Source organism: Artemia sp. Qi Xiang Cuo, chromosome 14 (genome assembly GCF_049724085.1).
Source record: "Artemia sp. Qi Xiang Cuo chromosome 14, ASM4972408v1, whole genome shotgun sequence".
In the NCBI taxonomy this organism is placed as follows: domain Eukaryota; kingdom Metazoa; phylum Arthropoda; class Branchiopoda; order Anostraca; family Artemiidae; genus Artemia; species Artemia sp. Qi Xiang Cuo.
In genome coordinates this window covers 26,871,927-26,890,473 of record NC_142807.1, presented here as the reverse complement: position 1 = coordinate 26,890,473, position 18,547 = coordinate 26,871,927, and the positions used below count along the sequence as shown (strand labels likewise).

At 36.9% G+C, this 18,547-nt stretch overlaps 1 protein-coding gene across 1 annotated transcript in view; it reads right to left on the bottom strand.

The window, feature by feature from the left end:
* The window catches only part of LOC148944321 (uncharacterized), a 62,135-nt gene extending 44,278 nt beyond the window's left edge, over positions 1-17,857 (bottom strand). The window contains exons 1-3 of the mRNA XM_089100124.1: positions 17,752-17,857; positions 10,148-10,298; positions 8,140-8,277 (exon numbers count right to left, since the gene is read on the bottom strand). Of these exons, the coding sequence (XP_088956250.1) occupies positions 8,140-8,277; positions 10,148-10,298; positions 17,752-17,831 (369 nt within the window). The 5' untranslated portion in view covers positions 17,832-17,857. The remainder of the gene's footprint in view (positions 1-8,139; positions 8,278-10,147; positions 10,299-17,751) is intronic.
* Positions 17,858-18,547: the final 690 nt, after the last annotated feature.

Genomic DNA, 18,547 nt, shown 5'->3' with positions numbered 1-18,547 from the left:
CCGCTGCATCGCCGGGATCACTTACCTTGATAAAATCTCAAATGTCGAACTTCTCGAGCGCCTTAAAATACAACAAACAATTCTCATGAAGGTCCAGCTCCAGCAACTTTGATGGCTCGGTAACGTACAACAAATGAGTCAGTCCCATCTCCCAAAAATCACCTTCGAAGGCCAAATTCACGGTTCTCGTCCTCGTGGTCGTCCCCCAAAAAGGCGGAAGGAAAACTTTGCATCTCACCGCCTCTCGGACCTTCTTCGTCTAGCAGAAGACCGTGAAGCATACCAAAGGTACATCCACCTCATTACGAACAAAGAGGCCCCAAGACAACCTTCAAGGACGGACGGGACTTAATTCAAGTAAGTCAAGTCAAGAGGACTGAATTCGATTTCGCACTGAGCAAAGAGTTGGCTCTTTTTTTGTATTGATTCTGGTTGAGCTCTTTTTTGTACTGGATCGCTGAGATTCTTCACCTCGAATTTGGCTAGTTTTTCCATCAAGTCAGTCAACAGCTTTTACTGCTCATGTTTGCACTGATATTAAGAATCTTTCCATAGTTCCTGTTTAGAAACGGGTACAACCTTTCGTATAGAAACAGGTGTATTCCTACCTTTCTGCTGAAAAGTGGACATTGGAGAAGAATTTCGAGGTTCTAACGAAACTGGGAAGGATATAAACATATCTTAAAATGTATGAACATCTGTGTAAATATGATACTTTTATTAGTGATTTCCATAATTACTCGGATGAAACATTGCTCACATAGATTTAGAAGTATATCTAGGGCTCATAATGGCGAGTCATTTGAAGCTACAGGGAATTAAATATAGATGCCCTTATTGTCGATTATCAAAATTTGGCGGAAAATAAATTTTAAACCAACTGGGAGAGCCTTAGTCAAAGAAAATAATATTTGATGGGGTGTAAGATGTTTTCGACCAATTTAAGCACATCCCTCAACAAGTGGACAATTGTCTATCCAGAAAGAGGATATACAAATATTAAATGAGCTGTTAAGTGAAATTATAGTAGAACAAGACATTGACTATCACATTGACATATCACATAGATTATATTTAGAGGATTTTCTTGATGGTAAGGGGGAAAAAATTCATAAGCAAATAGAGCCTATCTCCTCCTCAAATAGACAATATGAAATTTAGCAAAAGGATTTGCCAGGTATAGCCTATACAAGATTTTAAGTGATGTTTTTGGAGGTATGCCATAATTTTCCTTTTGGATAAGGTAATGTTGCTATTAATCAACATGGGCCAGGATAGACCAAACCTTTACCCTACTCTACTAGAATTCCCCCCCCCCCAAAAAAAATGATTTTCCCGTCCCAAAAAATAAATTTGAATTCAATAGAACCGCGTTTAAGGTTTATTTGAGATCCAATCGCTTAAAACCACATATTATTTTCAATGCTAGTATTTGCGGGAAAGTGTTAAAGGGTTAAAGAATACATTAGGGGAAACGCTACACCGCACACTTTTACAGGAGGAAAAATTTTACACACCCAACTAGCGGCTTGCGTCCTCTTTTCTCTGGATTGAAAGGAGGACGTAAGTGCCACTATGCTATTTAAAATGGAGACCTTCCATAAAAAGGTGATATTTCAGATCATTTACATAAATATATTTATGAAATGAAACAAACAATTCAGAAAATTGTAGCGAAATCGCCATATCATCCATTGTAGGCTTACATGTACATTTTGCCAAATATACTCATCCCATAGTTTGAATAAAAGGGCCCAAAATTTCCCCTGTATCAGAGGCAACGCTGTAGCGTTGCCTATAGTAAAGGCCATACGGCTCCAATGTTTTATTATTTAATTTTTTTTTTCCAGAGGCACTTCATATGGAAGGGGTCGTCTTAGAAACTTCAAAGGGGGCTCATTCGATTGGAAATCGAGACTTCTAGTGACCCTTTGTAATAGTCAAAAGTGATTGAAGGGCAACTAGCCCCCCCCCCCTCACGCCCATTATTCCCCCAAACATATCCAATCAAAATTTTGAGATAGCCATTTTGTTCAGCGTAGTTGATTTCCAGACAGAAAATATTTTTTTTGAGGACGACACTCCTCCCCAACCATCAAGGCAAGGGTCTTAAGCTATACTCTTGAGACATGTAATGTTTTATAGAAGGCGTTGCCGCAGAAACCTCAAAACAGGCTCATTCGATGGAAATTCAAAGGGCAGGTACCATTTTTAAAAATCGAAAGTGATTGGAGGGCAACTAGCCCCCCCCCCCCTCCACGCCCATCATTTCCCCACACATCCAATCAAAATTTTGAGATAGCCATTTTGTTCAGCGTAGTTAATTTCCTCATAGAAAATATGTTTTTGAGGAGGACACTCCCCTAAAACCCTTAGATAAGGGTTTCAAGTTATGCCCCGGGGGCATATACGGTTTTTATAGAAGGTGTTGTCGTAGAAACTTCAAAAAAGGCTCATTCGATTGGAAATTCAAAGGGCTAGTGCCCTTTTTAATAGTCGAAAGTGATTTGAGGGCAACTAGCCACCCCCCCTCCCCCCGCACATCATTCCCCCAAACACATCCAGTCAAAATTTTGAGATAGCCATTTTGTTTAGCGTAGTTGATTTCTATATAGAAAATATGTTTTTGAGGAGGACACCCCCCCCCACAACCCTCAGGGCAATGGCTGTAAGTTATGCCCTGGGGGCATATAAGGTTTAGTATAGACAACGTTGTCGTAGAAACTTCAGAAACGGCTCATTCGATTAGAAATTTAAATGACTAGTTCCCTTTTTAATAGTCGAAAGTGATTCCAAGGCAACTGACACCCTTTTCCCCTTTTCCACGGCCACCATTTTCCTCGCCCCCCAAACACATACAATCAAAATTTTGATATAACCATTTTGTTCAACGTAGTTTAAAGTTCTGGAAATTACATGTTTGAGCAGGACACTCCCCCCACAGTCTTCAGGGGCAAGGGTTAAAAGTTATGCCCTGGGGGCATATATGGTTTTTATGGAAGGAATGCTCTTATAAACTTCTTATTTAGCTCTTATTGTGAGATAGCCAGTTTGTCCAACATAGTTGGAAGTTTTGGAAATTAGGTCTTTTAGGGTGACAACCCTCCCCTCGCCCACAACCCTCAAGACAAGGGCTTTAAGTTATACCCTGGGATATATTAGGTTTTTATAGAAAGCGTTGTCGTAGAAACTTCAAAAAGGGCTCATTCGCATGGAAATTGAAAGGGCTAGTACCCTGTTTAATAGTTGAAAGGGATTGGAGGGCAACTAACCCCCTCTCACACCCACCACTTCCCCAAGCACATCCATTCAGTATTTTGAGATACCCATTTTGTTCAACGTAGTTGAAAGTCCTGGAAATTAGGTCTTTGAGAATGATAAACCCCTCAGAGCCCTCAGGGCAAGGGTTGTAAGTTATACCCTGGGGGCATATAAGGTTTTTATAGAAAGTGTTGTCGTAGAGACTTCAAAAAGGGCTCATTTGATCGGAAATTGAAAGGGCTAGGGCCGTTTGTATAGTTGAAAGTGATTGGAGGGCAACTGACACCCCTCTCACGCCCATCATTTCCCCAAAAACATCCAATCAAAATTTTGAGATAGCCATTTTGTTTGACGCAGTTAAAAGTTCTGAAAATTAGGTGTTTGAGGATGACAGCTCCCCCCCCCCCCGCCATAGCCCTCAGGGTAAGGGTTGTAAGTTATGCACTGGGGACATATAAGGTTTTATGAAAAGGGCTGCCATAGAAACTTCAAGAAGGGTTCATTTGATTAGAAATTGAAAGAGCTTGTGCCGTTTTTTATAGTTGAAAGTGATTGTAGGGCAACTGACACGCCTCTCATGCCCACCTTTTCCCTAAACACATCCAATCAAAATTTTGAAATAGCCATTTTGTTCGATGTAGTTAAAAGTTCTGGAAACTAGGTGTTTGAGGACGATAGTCCTCCCCCCACCCGCCATAGCCCTCAGGGTAAGGGCTGTAAGTTATGCACTGGAGCATATAAGGTTTTATAGAAAGGGTTGTCGGAGAAACTTCAAGAAGTGCTCATCAAGGGCTCATTCAATTGGAAATTGAAAGGACTAGTGCCCTTTTAATAGTAGAAAGTGCAACTGATTGGAGTGCAATTAACCCCCGTCTCACGCCCACCACTTCCGAAAACGCATCCAATCAGTATTTTGAGATAGCCATTTTGTTCAACATAGTTGAAAGCTCGGGAAGTTAGGTCTTTGAGGATGATAACCCCTCAGAGACCTCGGGGCCCGGGTTGTAAGTTATACCCTGGGGGCATATAAGGTTTTTTAGAAAGGGTTGTCGTAGAAACTTCAAGAAGTGCTCATTCAATTGAAAATTGCCAGTTCTAGTGCCCTTTTAGTAGTAGAAAGTGATTGGAGGGCACCTAACCCTCCTCTCACGTCCACCATTTCCCCAAACACATCCAATCAAACTTTTGAGACAGCCCTTTTTTCAACATAGTTGAAAGTTCTGGAAATTATGTCTTTGAGGATGACAACCTCCCCCCCCACACAGCCCTCAGAGCCAGGGTTGTCAGTTATGCCCTGGGGGCATATAAGGTTTTTATAGAAATTTTTGCTGTAGAAACTTCACAAAGGGCTCATTCGTTTGGAAATTGTAAGGGCTAGTGCCCTTTTTAATAGTCGAAAGTGATTGGCGGGAAACTAGCGCCCCTCTCATGCCCACCATTACCCCAAACACATCCAATCAAAGGTTTGAGATAGCCATTTTTTCAACGTAGTTGAAAGTTCTGGAAATTATGTCTTTGAGGAAGACAACTCCCCCCCCCTGCATCCCTCAGGGCAAGTGTTGTAAGTTGTGCCCTGGGGACATAAATGGTTTTTGTAGAAAGAGTTGTTGTAGAAACTTCAAAAAAGGCTCATTTGATTGGAAATTGAAAGGGCTACTGCCCTTTTTAATGGTCGAACGTGGAATGGTCGAAATTGTGGGCGTTCTCACGCCCACAATTTCCCCAAACACATTCAACCAAAATTTGTAGATCGCCATTTTGTTCAACGTATTTGTAAGTTCTGGAAATTATGTCTTTGAAGATGTCAACCTCCCCCCCTCTCACACCCCTCAGGGCAAGGGTTGTAAGTTATGCCCTGGGGGATATAAGGTTTTTATAGAGAGCGTTGTCATAGAAAGTTAAAAAAGGCCTTATTTAATTGGAAGTTGAAAGGGCTAGTGCCCTTTTTAAAAGTCAAAAGTAATTGGAGGTCAACTATCCCCCTCTCATGCCCACCATTTCCCCAAAAACATCTAATCAAAACTTTGATATAGCCCTTTTGTTCAACGTAGTTGAAAGTTCTGGAAATTAGTTCTTTGAGGATGAAACAACCCCCTCCCCTCACAGCCCTAAGGGATAAGTTTGTAAGATATGCCCTGGGGGCATACAAGGTTTTTGTAGAGGTTTGTCATAGAAACTTCAAAAAGGGCTCCTTCAATTGGAAATTGAAAGGGCCGGTGCCCATTTTAATAGTAGAAATTTATTGGAGGGCAACTAGCCCCCCTCTCACACCCACCATTTCTCCAAGCACATCAAATCAAAATTTTGAGATAAACATTTTTTTTTCAAAGTAGTTGAAAGTTCTGGAAATTAGGTCTTTGAGGATGACAACAACCCATAGCCCTCAGAGTAAGAGTTGTAAGTTATGCCCTGGGTGCATATAAGTAATTATAGAAAAGGTAGAAACTTCAAAAGGGGCTCATTCGATTACTAATTGAAAGGGCTAGTACGCTTTTTAACAATAGAAAGTGATTTAAGGGCAACTAACCCCCCTCTCACGCCCACCATTTCCCCAAAGACATTCAACAAAAATTTTTTAGATAGCCATTTTTCTGGAAATATTTTCTTTTGAGAATGACAAACCCCCCACAACCCTCAGGGCAAAGGTTGTTATTTATGTCCTTGGGGCATGTAAGGTTTTTACAGAAAGTGTTGTCGTAGAAACTTCAAAAATGGCTCACTCAATTGGGAATTGAGACAGCTTGTGCCCTTATTAATAGTCAAAAGCCATCGGATGGCAAATACCCCCCTCACACTCATAATTTCCCCCAAAACTTCCGATCAACATTTAGATATTGCCATTTTGTTGAAAGTAGTTGAAGGGTCTGGAAATTATGTCTTTGACTATGACAACCCCCCCCCCCCCCCACAGCCCTCAAGGCTAAGGTATTAAGTTATGCCCTGGGGGCATATAAGGTTTTTATAGAAATCGTTGTCGTAAAAACTTCAAAAGGGCTCATTCGATTGGAAAAGGAAAGGGCTATTGCCCTTTTTAATTGTTGAAAGTAATCGGAGGGAGAATCCCCCCCCCCTACGCCCATCATTTTCCCAAACATTTACGATCAACATTTTGATATGGGCATTTTGTTCAACGCAGTTGAAAGGTCTTGAAATTATGTCTTTCAACCCTCCCCCATAGCCCTTAAGACAAGGGCCGTAAGTTATGCCCTTAGGGCTTATAAGGTTCTTATAGAAATTTTTGTCGTAGAAGCTTCAAAAAGGCTCATTCAATTGGAAATTGGAAGGGCTAGTGCGCTTTTCATTAGTCGAAAGCGATTGGAGGGCAAATCCCCCCCCACTCCCATCATTTTTTTGTTCAGCGTATTTGAAAGGTCTGGAAATTATGTCTTTGAGGATAAAAAATCCCTCCAGCCCTCAGGGCAAGGGTTGTAAGTTTTGCCCTAGGGGCATATAAGGTTTTTATAGAAAGCATGGTCATATTAACTTCGGAGGGGGCTCATTGGATTGGTAATCAGACGCTCTAGTGCTCTTTATAAGAGTCAAAGTGATCGGAGGGCAGCTATACACCCCTCCATACACACATCGTATTGTTTCAAAATACATCTAATAGAAATTTTGAGATAGCCATTCTATTCGAAATAGCCTAAATATCATATAGCAAGGCTTTTGGTTTTGAAACAACCCCCAGAGATTAGGGGCAAGGGTTGTAAGTTATGCCCAAGGGGTATTTAAGGTTTTTATTGAAGGGATCGTTGTTTAACCTTAGAAGAGGCTCAGTGTTTTTCCCTGGAAAAGATTATGTCAAACGAAAACGAATATAAAACGAACAGAAATTAATTTAAAAAACTTGATCCCCAAAATAGGTTTTTCAAAAACAGTAAAGAACTCCATTAAACCAAAAATTAATAAAAATAGGGTCAAACAATCTTCCAAGCATACAACTACCACAAATAAGTATCAATAAATAAATGAAACGCAAAAAAAAACAGAAATCAAAATAAATAACAGTCAAACTCAAAACGAGCAGAAATTAATATGAGTAGGGTTCTAAAACCCTCTGCTTTCTAAAATCCAAAACATAATTTTTGCTTCGCAGAAAAAAATTCTTTTAAAAGTTTTGACTTATATAGCTTAGAGATATCAAAAAGTAATTTAAACTTTGAGCAATAAATGTGAGCAATATGCTATTTAAACGGACAATGCACATTTTTTTCAGTATGTTCATTTGAATTTTTTGCTCGTTTTTAGTTTGACTCTGTTATCTATTGTAATTTCTGTTTGTTTTGGGTTTCATTTATTTATTGATACTGATTTGTGATAGTCGTATGCTTGGTAGATTATTTGATTCTATTTTTGTTAATTTTTGTTGTAAAGGAGTTCTTTACTTTTTTGAAAAACTTATTTTGTGGAAAAATTTCTTTAAATTAATATCATAGAAACAAAACAGGTAGTCCTGAGCTAATTCTGCAATCGTTTGTGCAAAATGAAAAGGAAAAGATGTTTACAAAAGTAAAGTTGTAATAACCTCTTATTGATTATTAAAGCAGAGACAAAGGAATTTGGCGTAAATATCACGAAGCCAAGAATGAAGATGTAAACGTCGACCAATAATATCCCCAATATTTCTGTAAAAAAGAAGAAATGGGATGTCTGAATAGAGTACATTAGATTTTATTCATTTTATTGAACATTTTAACAGCTTCAAGTTTCTAATTCGTTTCACATAACGTAAAACATTGGAATATTTTAAGACGATCGGAATAAAAGAACGAGACTCTTATATTTGTGATATTTTTTCGTGGAAGTAAAAGAATAATAACATTAAAAAAAAAAGAGGCAAACAGTTTTTCGTAACAAACAATTTGTGTTTTCACTTACCATCTCTATTCCCCAGCCAATAATGTAAGCATCTTGTAGGTCTTCCTCTGTTAGTTTCCCGTTTTTTAAAGAAATTGAGGTGTCAACTACAGTGAATCCTCGATTTAGTTTACCTCGTGTACAATTGATTTCAAGCACCTAATAAAGAATGAACTGTTAGTTCTTTAACCTAATAAACGGTCACTTCGCTTTGAACCGAAATGCATTTCTATGTTGTTGTTGTTTATTTTGTCTTTTTAAATTTCCAAAGTTTTTGCTATATCGTGTTCTTCATCTGATAAACAGCACCTTGAATTTACAATAGGCTTCTAGCAGGTTTCTTCTGAATATTCATTTAATATTTCAAATACCCAGCCAATCATCAGATAAGCAAAATGGTTCTTTTTTTACCTTAAATATCAACACAATCTTTATGTTAACTAAGTGTTTTTCTTTATAAGCTTAAAATATAGATTACCTTTGTTTAACTTTGAATTTAGTATTTACGGCCATAACTGTGATACTTATTGCGCACATATTTTTCAAAGTTTTAATGCTGCTCTATTCTCCTTTTACCATTTGAATAAAACACCTTTATTAGGTCAATTTAAATTTCAGTGATTTTTTTAAGGAGGCGTATGAGACACAGTTATCTACATCTACTGCGTAGGTCTCTAGTATTTCAACGTCTCAGAAGAGGAAGTCTTGATTGAGAAAGCAGTGTCGTCACGTCACGTTCTATAGAGAGATCGAAAATTCTAACAAGGTAGCATCTCAAATAAATGGTTCGTCGCAGCAACTTTAGAAATAATAAAAGGAAATTCAGTAGAGTTAAAATAGGGGTCAAGTTAGAAATAATTTCAAGCTCAAATTATGATAAATGAAAATGCCAGATATACTTGATCTGGAGAATGTTTGTTTAACAGGAAAGGTCATAACCCGTTAGGAAAGGTCATAGGGGAAAGCCAACATGGAGGTATATTCACTTGGTAAATCTCTTTTTAATTTTAATCCTCTCTTTAGAATCAAAGCAACATATCCCTGAGAACGGAGATAATAAGTTTAAATACAATATTAGGATTTATACTGATATGAGTTTTTGAAACTGAGGATTCAATCAGCCGTCTCCCATAGATATCCGAGGGACAAGGCCGTACCCAGGACTTTTTTCAGAGTTTTTGTGGGGGGGAGGGTACACAAAAAAACTCAAAAAATGTGTACAAAATTGTTCTTGCCCATTTTTGTTACGTTTTTACGAGTCAGACAAACATTTGGGGGGGGGGGTTCAAACCCCCCTAACCCCCCCCCCCTGGATACGGCTTTGCCGAGAGGGCTTCTTTCAGATTCCCCATGAAGGTAATTCGGTATCAAGTTAGTAATTGAGGAATGGATACAGTCTTGGTGATTTTATATTACTTTTGAACTTTAAATGACTTTTAGAACTGGTAGATTAATTGCCTCGCCCAATTTCTGCAAGGACCATGTTAATTCTTGAGCATAACTCAAACTTAATGCTTATAAAATCTAAATATATTTAATAGTTTTCTATATTGCAAGAATATTTTGTTGCAGTATAATTGCAAAGATTTTGGAAACATAATTGGTTTTTCATCCATTTGAAATGCATTAACAAAAAGAATAAAGCTTAAAACTTCTCAACCACATGATCCCTATTCAGCTTAACTTTTATCAAAAAAATAGACATGTGCTATATGACAAAAAAAACCAGGCTCCACAGGAAATATAAAAGGATAGGCAAGTCAATTTGGCTCTGATTTTAACTTCTTATTATAAGGGCTGCACACAAAATTCTATCCATTTCATCTAAGGCATGGTAACTCAATAGTGGAACTGGAGGTACATAGGTTAAAAATTATACGGCGTTATATGCAGGGAAGTGGGGTCTCAGATTAGCTCTGAACGATTGCTTATAAAAATTACATTCAGATTACATATAAACTGTACATTCACCTGATATGAGAATGTGAACTGGGATATAGTATACAAAAAAGTGATTGAAAATACTTACTTCTTTTTGCCAATTTGTTGCAAATGGAATATGTTTATACTCTTTGTCTTCTGTAAGTTCCTCGACAATCCTTGGAAACACATGTCTAAATTCATCTTGAAGATTTTTTCGCTTTAGTCGACTTTGTGCAACGTGGTGGCCATTCCTTGCCCTGTCAAAATATACGCTGTTCTTAAACTGCATTATTAATCAAAGTGAGTATTTACTTTAAAGTAATCGAAATTGATTTTTTTCTGATAGATTTTGTAAAACGATCATGTAATATCATAATACATTTGCACACTTGTACTAACGGTTATTTAAGACCAATATTACACCCTACAAATTGTTCGTCACCATGATTAGCCATCAACATTAAAATGGTTTTCCCTGTAGCTTTACATGTCTGGCCTTACTACGTATTCAGGCTGAGTAGGCCAAACCCAACTGGTCCTACATCGTTTAGATAACGTGGAGTGTTGTGGCAATCTTCGGTGGGCTTCGCCGGGAAATTTACTGCGGGAGCAACACTTCGATTTTATGTCTTCACCATAGTTGTCCCCCTCAAAGCTTTAGAATGGTACTTTTCAAACGTAATTTGTCCCAAAAAAGACAAGTGATGACGTGTTCCTTGAAGTTAGTCTCAAAATATGCTGCATATTTAAATCCGAACAATCCTATTATTTTTAGCGCACCATGTATGAAAGCTAATGCTAATTAGCTTGTCCGTTAATTAGTTTGTCCTAAAACATAAGACCTATCGTAATTTATGCATTTATTTCTAAAGTTGCAGCGTGTACAAGCTTAAACTATGTTACTTGAGTAGTAATGCTTCAATTGACACGGACATCACCCCCTACTGCTGCAATCCATTCCAATGTATGTCTCCACGAATCTGAGCAGACCAATAAAAGGTGCATTTTTCATAAATTAGTCTTACTAAGCCCTCACTATTGAATTAAGTGTTATTAGTAGATATTTTTTGTCGGTTGAATATCATTTTGTCACTGGGTATCCTTTATTCATCAAGAAAAAAATTTTTGGGGGATGCTAAAGGGATAAAGAAATTTAAATTCTTTGTTAGAACTCAATTGATATGACCCTGACAATGGCATAGTTTTTTTGCACATGTAATTTGATTGTTTGCAAATCTGTCTCCATTCTATCTCCATTCCCCTTCCTTAGAACTAATTCCGTATTTATCTGAATCCTCAATGAGAGCTAGGATGTTTTGGATTAAAATCTACCCTTTGATGCATCTGCCCCCCCCCCTCCCTAACTATAAAACGATCAGCAATCGCTATCGTGGAGGTTTCAGGCTCTCATATGAAAAAATTTTGAATTTTTTTATTTTTGTCAAAAAAGATCACGGATGTGTGTTGCTTGTTTTTCTTCTTCTTTTTTCCTACGGATGATCGTATTGAGCTAAGAATCCCAGACGATTGTAACATGCCTCATTCAAACAAAGTAAAAGTTTGAGTTCCCTTTTAAGTAACCAAAAGTATTGGAAGGCAACTAGTCCCCTTCCCACGCACCCTTTTCCCCTAAAGACATCCGATTGAAATTTTGAGATAGCAATTTGGTTTGCAATACTTGAAAGGTCCAATAAATATGCCTCTAGGGATTTTATGATCCCCTACCCCCCCCCCCCTAGTACCTAGGGAAAGGCCTGTAAGTCTTGCAATGTGTCCATTGTTTACGTATAGTATTTTTATTGTGAAACACTCGGGAATTTTTGAATTGGGATTTTTCTGTGGGGGGGGGGGTTTCCAAGGGGAAAATTTTCCGAGAAGAATTCCTTCATATTCATAAACAGAATTCTATTTATTTGTCTTTCTTTTTCTTTGGATGTACAATTTTACATATGGAGAAAATGTTACAGGAGAATTGTCCAGGGGAAGTTTTCCGCATGAGGAAACTTTCCAGAGGGAATATTCCGGGTATTCCGACACACGTCTTACCAGAATAATTTTTACACATGGACAACACAGCCTATCAGTATGCAACGTCTATGGATGAAGATTTAAGGTTGAAAAGTTTTCAGTTTTTAGTTTAAGTGATAAACTTATCAAAATCAATTTTGTCTTATATTGATTATTGTACATGTTATTAGCGATCGAAATAGTTCCGTCAAAACCTCAATAAAATCCAGAAAAATATGGAAAACTTTCTATAAAATTTCAGAAAATTTTACTAGAACTTGGAAGCCTCCCCCCCCCCCTCATCAAGAACGTTTTGGGATCTGGAGGCGATAATTTCAATTTGCAAGCCCATAACCTAAAGGTTTCTCTAACGTCTTCGTAATTCTGCAATAGAGGGAACATAAAGTTTGCCACTGCGATAGTTTTATTTTGCATGGCTTCTACAAGAAATTAAATAAAAAAAAACAAGTTTTTTTTAACAGAAAGTAAGCAACGACGTTAAAACTTAAAACGAACAGAAAAAGCACGGCACAGCCTCCTCCAACTTAGTGCAGCCCCCCCCCCCCCAAAAAAAAACAACTAATTATCGTAATCATAACATCATAACAATTATCATAACAAACCATAACTAATTTAAGGGGTCATTTTTAAAGAATTGGAACAAAATTCGAACTTTAGCTTAAACAGCAAGGTATTGACTAGGGGGCGAACCCCCTAATATACGTATTAAAAATCTATGAATGTAGAAATTCGTTACGTAATTTAATTCGTAAGTTACGTATATTTATTACTAACAAAAACGTTCGTAAATAATATTAAACAAGTTTCGAGAAAGGCATTTAACCAACTTTCTCACAACTCTATTTTTTCTAAACAATAAAAGACTTTAGCGTAAAGAGCGAAGCGTTGAGGAGGGAATAGCCCCTTTCATATACGGAATAATTTCTGTTCGTTTTAAGTTTTAACGTCGTTCATTACTTTCAGTTTAAAAAAACTTGTTTTTTTTTATTTAATCTCTTACAGGCTCAAAATTCAATCAAGTAAAAAAAATGCAACAACGAGTAAAGGTATATGGCTATTATTCTTCCCTTTCTGACTCGAGCTTAGGGAATATCGTGATTAAACTTTGGAAAATGTGGTGATTTCGGCATTACAACACTAAAAAGATGGAAGTAAGGCACACTTCTTAACACAGAATGTGTTTTTTTAAAAAGGAAAGTATGGATAAAAAACTACTATATATCCGACTAATGAAACTAGACTGTATGTCTTAAAATATAGTGCTGCTAATTTCTTGAAGTCCTGGCTTTTTTTTCTTTCTTTTTCTTTGCTCAAACTGACTAAATTACATTTTTTTTTCGATAAAGCACAGATGAATCTTTGGAAGGTTTGAGGGGGGGGGGGCAGTAGTACTGCTCTTATTTGCGGTTATTTCTCCTTGTCTTAAGTTTTATTTGTTCAGCCATAGTAGTATCTGGCTTCTACAAAAAATTAAATAAAAAAAACAAGTTTTTTTAACTGAAAGTAAGGAACGACACGTTAAAACTTAAAACGAACAGAAATTATTCCGTATATGAACGGGACTGTCCCCTCCACAACTTCTCGCTCTTTACACTAAAGTTTTTCATTGTTTGAAAAAAATAGAGTTGTGAGAACGTCAACCTTTAGCGTAAAGAGCGAGACGCTGATGAGGGGGCAGCCCATTTAATATCCGGAATAATTTCTGTTCTTTTTAAGTTTTAACGTCGTTCCAAACTTTCAGTTAAAAAAAACTTGTTTTTTTTATTTAATTTTTGAACGTTTTTGATAAAAAGGCAGGTTTTGATCTTGGCTCACCGTACATGAATAATTAAAAAAAAATTGAATATCAATTTTACTTTTATTTGGTTAAATGGCTTTCTCGAAACCTGCTTAATTTTATTTACGAACGTTTTTATTAGTAATAAATATACGTAACTTACGAATTAACTTACGTAACGAACCTCTATATTCTTATATTTTAATACGTATATTAGAGGGTTCACTCCCTAATCAATACCTTGCTCTTAAAGCTATAGTTCAAATTTTGTTCCAATTCTTTAAAAATGACCCCTTAATCACAAATGCCGTTAATTAGAATAAATAGCTCTTATGAAAGTACTAAATAATCTTTGGCTTAAAGAGCGAGGTATTGACCAGGGGATGAACCCAATCATATACGTAATGTTTCCTGTCGTTTTAAGTTTTGATGTTGCTCCTTACTTTCAGTTAAAAAACTTGTTTTTTTTATAAACATAATTTCTGATCTTTATTTAAATAACGCTGAGAAATCCGGCGCCCCCTTCATAGCAATGGCCCGTCTCTCATGAAAAATTCCTTCATGGTAAGATCCTCCCACATAACCCCCAACCCACTCCCCCTCCCTACTACCAGAAAAAATCCTCTCTGAAAACGTCTGTATACTTCCCAATAACCAATACTATATGTTAACATTGGGTAAAGTTCATAATTTTCAGCTCTCCCTCAGGGGAATTTGAGAGAAAAATTCATCCTTAAGATCATATTTATCGTGTTTTTGATGATGTTGAACAAAATGGACATCTCAAAATTTGATTGTATGACGCTGGGAAAAAATGAGTAGAAGATGAGGTCTAGTTATCTTTCATTTTTTTTGGTCGTTTAAAAAGACCACTAAAGCCTGTAATTTCCGTTTCAATGAGCCCTCCTGCGATATTCTAGTACAACTGGATCGATACGATCACCCCAAAGGAAAAAAAAACAAACAAACAAACAAATAAACACGCATCCGTGATCTTTCTTCTGACAAAAAATGTAAAATTCCACATTTTTGGAGATAGGAGCTTGAAACCTCTGAAGTAGGGTTCTCTGATACGCTGAGTATGATGGTGTGATTTTCATTAAGGTTCTATAACTTTTAGGAGGTCTTTCCCCCTTTTTTCGAAAATCAGCCAAATTTTCTCAGGCGCGTAACTTTTGATAGGTAGGACTAAACTTGATGAAACTTATATATTTGAAATCAGCATTAAAATCTGATTCTTTTGGGGTATCTATTGGTATCAAAATTCTGTTTTCTACAGTTTCGGTTACCATTGAGCCGGGTCGCTCCTTACTTACAGTTCGTTACCACGAACTGTTTGAAAATCAGTGAGTATAATGGTAATTTTATATAGCTGGAAAATTTGACTTCCTTTTCGCAGGGGGAAATGGGTGACCTATGCATTGTAGCATTTGAGACACAGGAGCTGACATTTTGCTGTTACTTTTTTTCTCAGTTACTATTTCTCCCACACCTTTCAGTTCAAGTTCAAGTTCATGCTCCATTTATTTCTACAAGATCACAATAACAAAAACAATATCCCAAAGGGCTCAATGGCCCATTATTTGGGAAACCACATAGAATAAATGACTAATATTAAAACTTGGCATAAACAATACTAAACAATGTCTAATTTATAAATCTATAAGGAAAAGAAGTCAACTTACCGACACTCCACACGAAACAGCGACCCTCCTATCGCCCAATAATAAATAACAAAACAAAATTCTCTACATCATCGAGGATCCAACAAAACAAACACCCCCCCCCCCCCAAAAAAAAACACCATAAAACAACTATAAATTGTTTAATATAAATAATTTAGTAAATATACCTTTCCAATTGGGCACATTAAGTGAACACGAAAGAGTATCAGATTCCAAATTAGTCTTGATTTCCAAAATGATGACTGAACGGAGTGTATGCAGTATACACCTTTCAAATTTACAGCCTACATGTGTCAGAAAGGAAAACAGTATTGTTCAAGTGTAAGGACTAAATCCTGGAAATGAGTGATCGACGGTGTTAAGGTATAGGAATCTAAATCCAGCCAGACATTCAAAGGATGTGAGTCATAGTTTAAGTCCAATCAGAACCAAGAATGCCAAAGGAAGGAATAAGTTTCGATAAGTAAATCAGGCTTAGCAATGTTACGTTTTTGGGGGATCAGTGTAAAAATCCCAGGCATTCCCGAAAGAAAATTCCCCCGGAAAATTTCCCCTCGAACATTCCTGCTGAAAATTTATTCCTGACAATTCCCCCGTAACATTCTCTCTATATGTAAAATTGTGCATCCAAAGAGAAGGAAAGACTAATAATTAAAAGAATCTGTATATTAATTAAGAAAAATTTCTCCAGAAAATTTACTCCCTGCTGAAAATTCTCCACGTGGAAAATCCCCCCACCCCGCAAAGAAAACTCCCTTAAAAATGTCCGTATTTTTCCCAGTAACAAATACTGTATGTAAACAAAGGACCAATTACAAAACTTACATCCCTTTCCCTAGGGCCTATTGAGGGCCATGTCATCCCCAGAGGCAAATATGTATTGGGCCTGACCTCTCAATTAGGCTGAACCAAATAGTTATGTCAAAATTCCAGTCGGCTACAGTGGGGGGAAAAGGGGCATGGGAAGGCAGCTTATTGCCCTCCAGTCTGTTTCGCCGCTGAAAAAAAAACTTACAACTTTTGACTTTTTTTTAATGAACCCTCTCCAGATCTTCTGAGATCCGTAGTTCAATACGATCATCCCTGGATAAAAAAAAAAAAATAGAAAACAAGCAACATACATTCGTGATGTTTTTGGACAAAACATACTCCCATTGAGCCTTCAGATAAATGCAGAATTAGTTCTAAGGAAGGTGGTTGATGTAGAATTTGATATATTATCCTACTTGGTTTTTGGGGATATTTCTAGTCTACGTCGTTGTTATGAGATTAAAGAGTAATATTAAACTCTAAAACAATGAGGATTTATTCCGTATAGGAGGGGGCTGTCCCCTCCTTATCCTCAATCTCCCTCCCATGGCCGTAAAATCTTCGGGGGGTGTTCACTCCATCGAAAATTGATTAGTTCTTGTCTTTTTTTTTTTAAGTCGAAAGTGACTGGAGACCGTCCAGTCCCTGTCCTAGAATCTATTTTGATATCTGGTCCTTTTTTTACCCCATAGGTTACCTAATCGACATTTTGAGGTAACTATTTTGTACTTCCTCTGTGGCAGATCAATTTTGCGTTTCGGATAATTTTCCATGGGTGGATTATCCAGAAAGAAATTTCACACGGGGTGGGGGGTTCCTGGGGGGAAACCAGCTCCAAAAAAATTTTTTTTCTTCTAATGTATATATGACGTTGAATTCCCGTTTTTGAGAGTTTTTATAATTTTATGGACAAAGGCTATTTTCTTCATATTTTTCGTTATCCAATAATTGAACAGTTAACACAGATTACGCAAAAAAACTGAATGTTTAGTGTTTTGAGGTGTTTTTACTGTATCTAAATTCTAGAACTTAATGATAATGTGTCTCTCAAAGCACAATTTTGATATAAACAATTTGCAATCTTTTAGTTATTTTTTTATTTTGATACGGTCTATAAATGGGTGGCTACAATCAATATGGTCCTTAGGGATAAAATAATTCGACATGATTATTTAAACTAACAAGTTAGCTTCTCTAGGCCTCCTGAGTACAGTATGCCTAGACTAGAGTTCTACTTTGCTAATATCGGACATTATTTGGTAATATTGAACCAGCTAAAGGCTTCATAGTAGCAGACACAGAACTTGACTTATAGCTTCAATGGACCCCCCGATACCAGTGTGCCCAGGCCAAGGTTCTACTCGGCCCATTGGTAAATCATTACATATGGATATTTAAAGTATAACTTACTGAATCAAAACATTATTTGATAATGCTGGAATAACTAAAGGCTTTCCTAGTAATTGACGAAGAACCGTTACTCGCTTCATTGTGATCTTAGACTAATGAGACTTATCTCACCTCCGGAAAATATCTGCAAAGTCAAACAAGAAATAATCTTACTTTTATCTTAATAGCTTTGGGAAAATTTATCACAGGCCACTCCCCCTTTTCTGTAAGACTCGTTGGCATTTTTCTATCGTTTTTTTAATCTTATTCCTAAAGTATTGGCAGGAGGCTGTAGGGATTTTGACAAGGTTGTAAAAGGAAATATAAACTCAACTTTTTGCTCAGAGCTATGCTTAGATCACAGAGAGTTAACTTGTAAAAAAACGTTGTAAAAAATAGATTTTATCATTTCAAACAGTTCGTGGCAACAAACTGTAAGTAAGGAGCGACCCGGCTCAATGGTTACCGAAACTATAAAAAACGGAGTTTTGATGCCAATAGATGCATGAAAAGAATCAGATTTTAATTTTGATTTCAAATATATAAGTTTCATCAAGTTTAGTCCTACCTGTCAAAATTTACGTGCCTGAGAAAATTTGGCTAATTTTAGAATAAAGAGGGAAAGACCCCCTAAAAGTTATGGAACCTTAATGTAAATCACACCATCATATTCAGCGTATCAGAAGAACCCTACTGTAGAGGTTTCAAGCACCTATCTACAAAAATGTAAAATTTTGCATTTTTTGCCAGAAGAAAGATCACGGATGCGTATTTATTTGTTGTTTTTTTTGTATTGTTTTTTTTTTTCCAGGGGTGA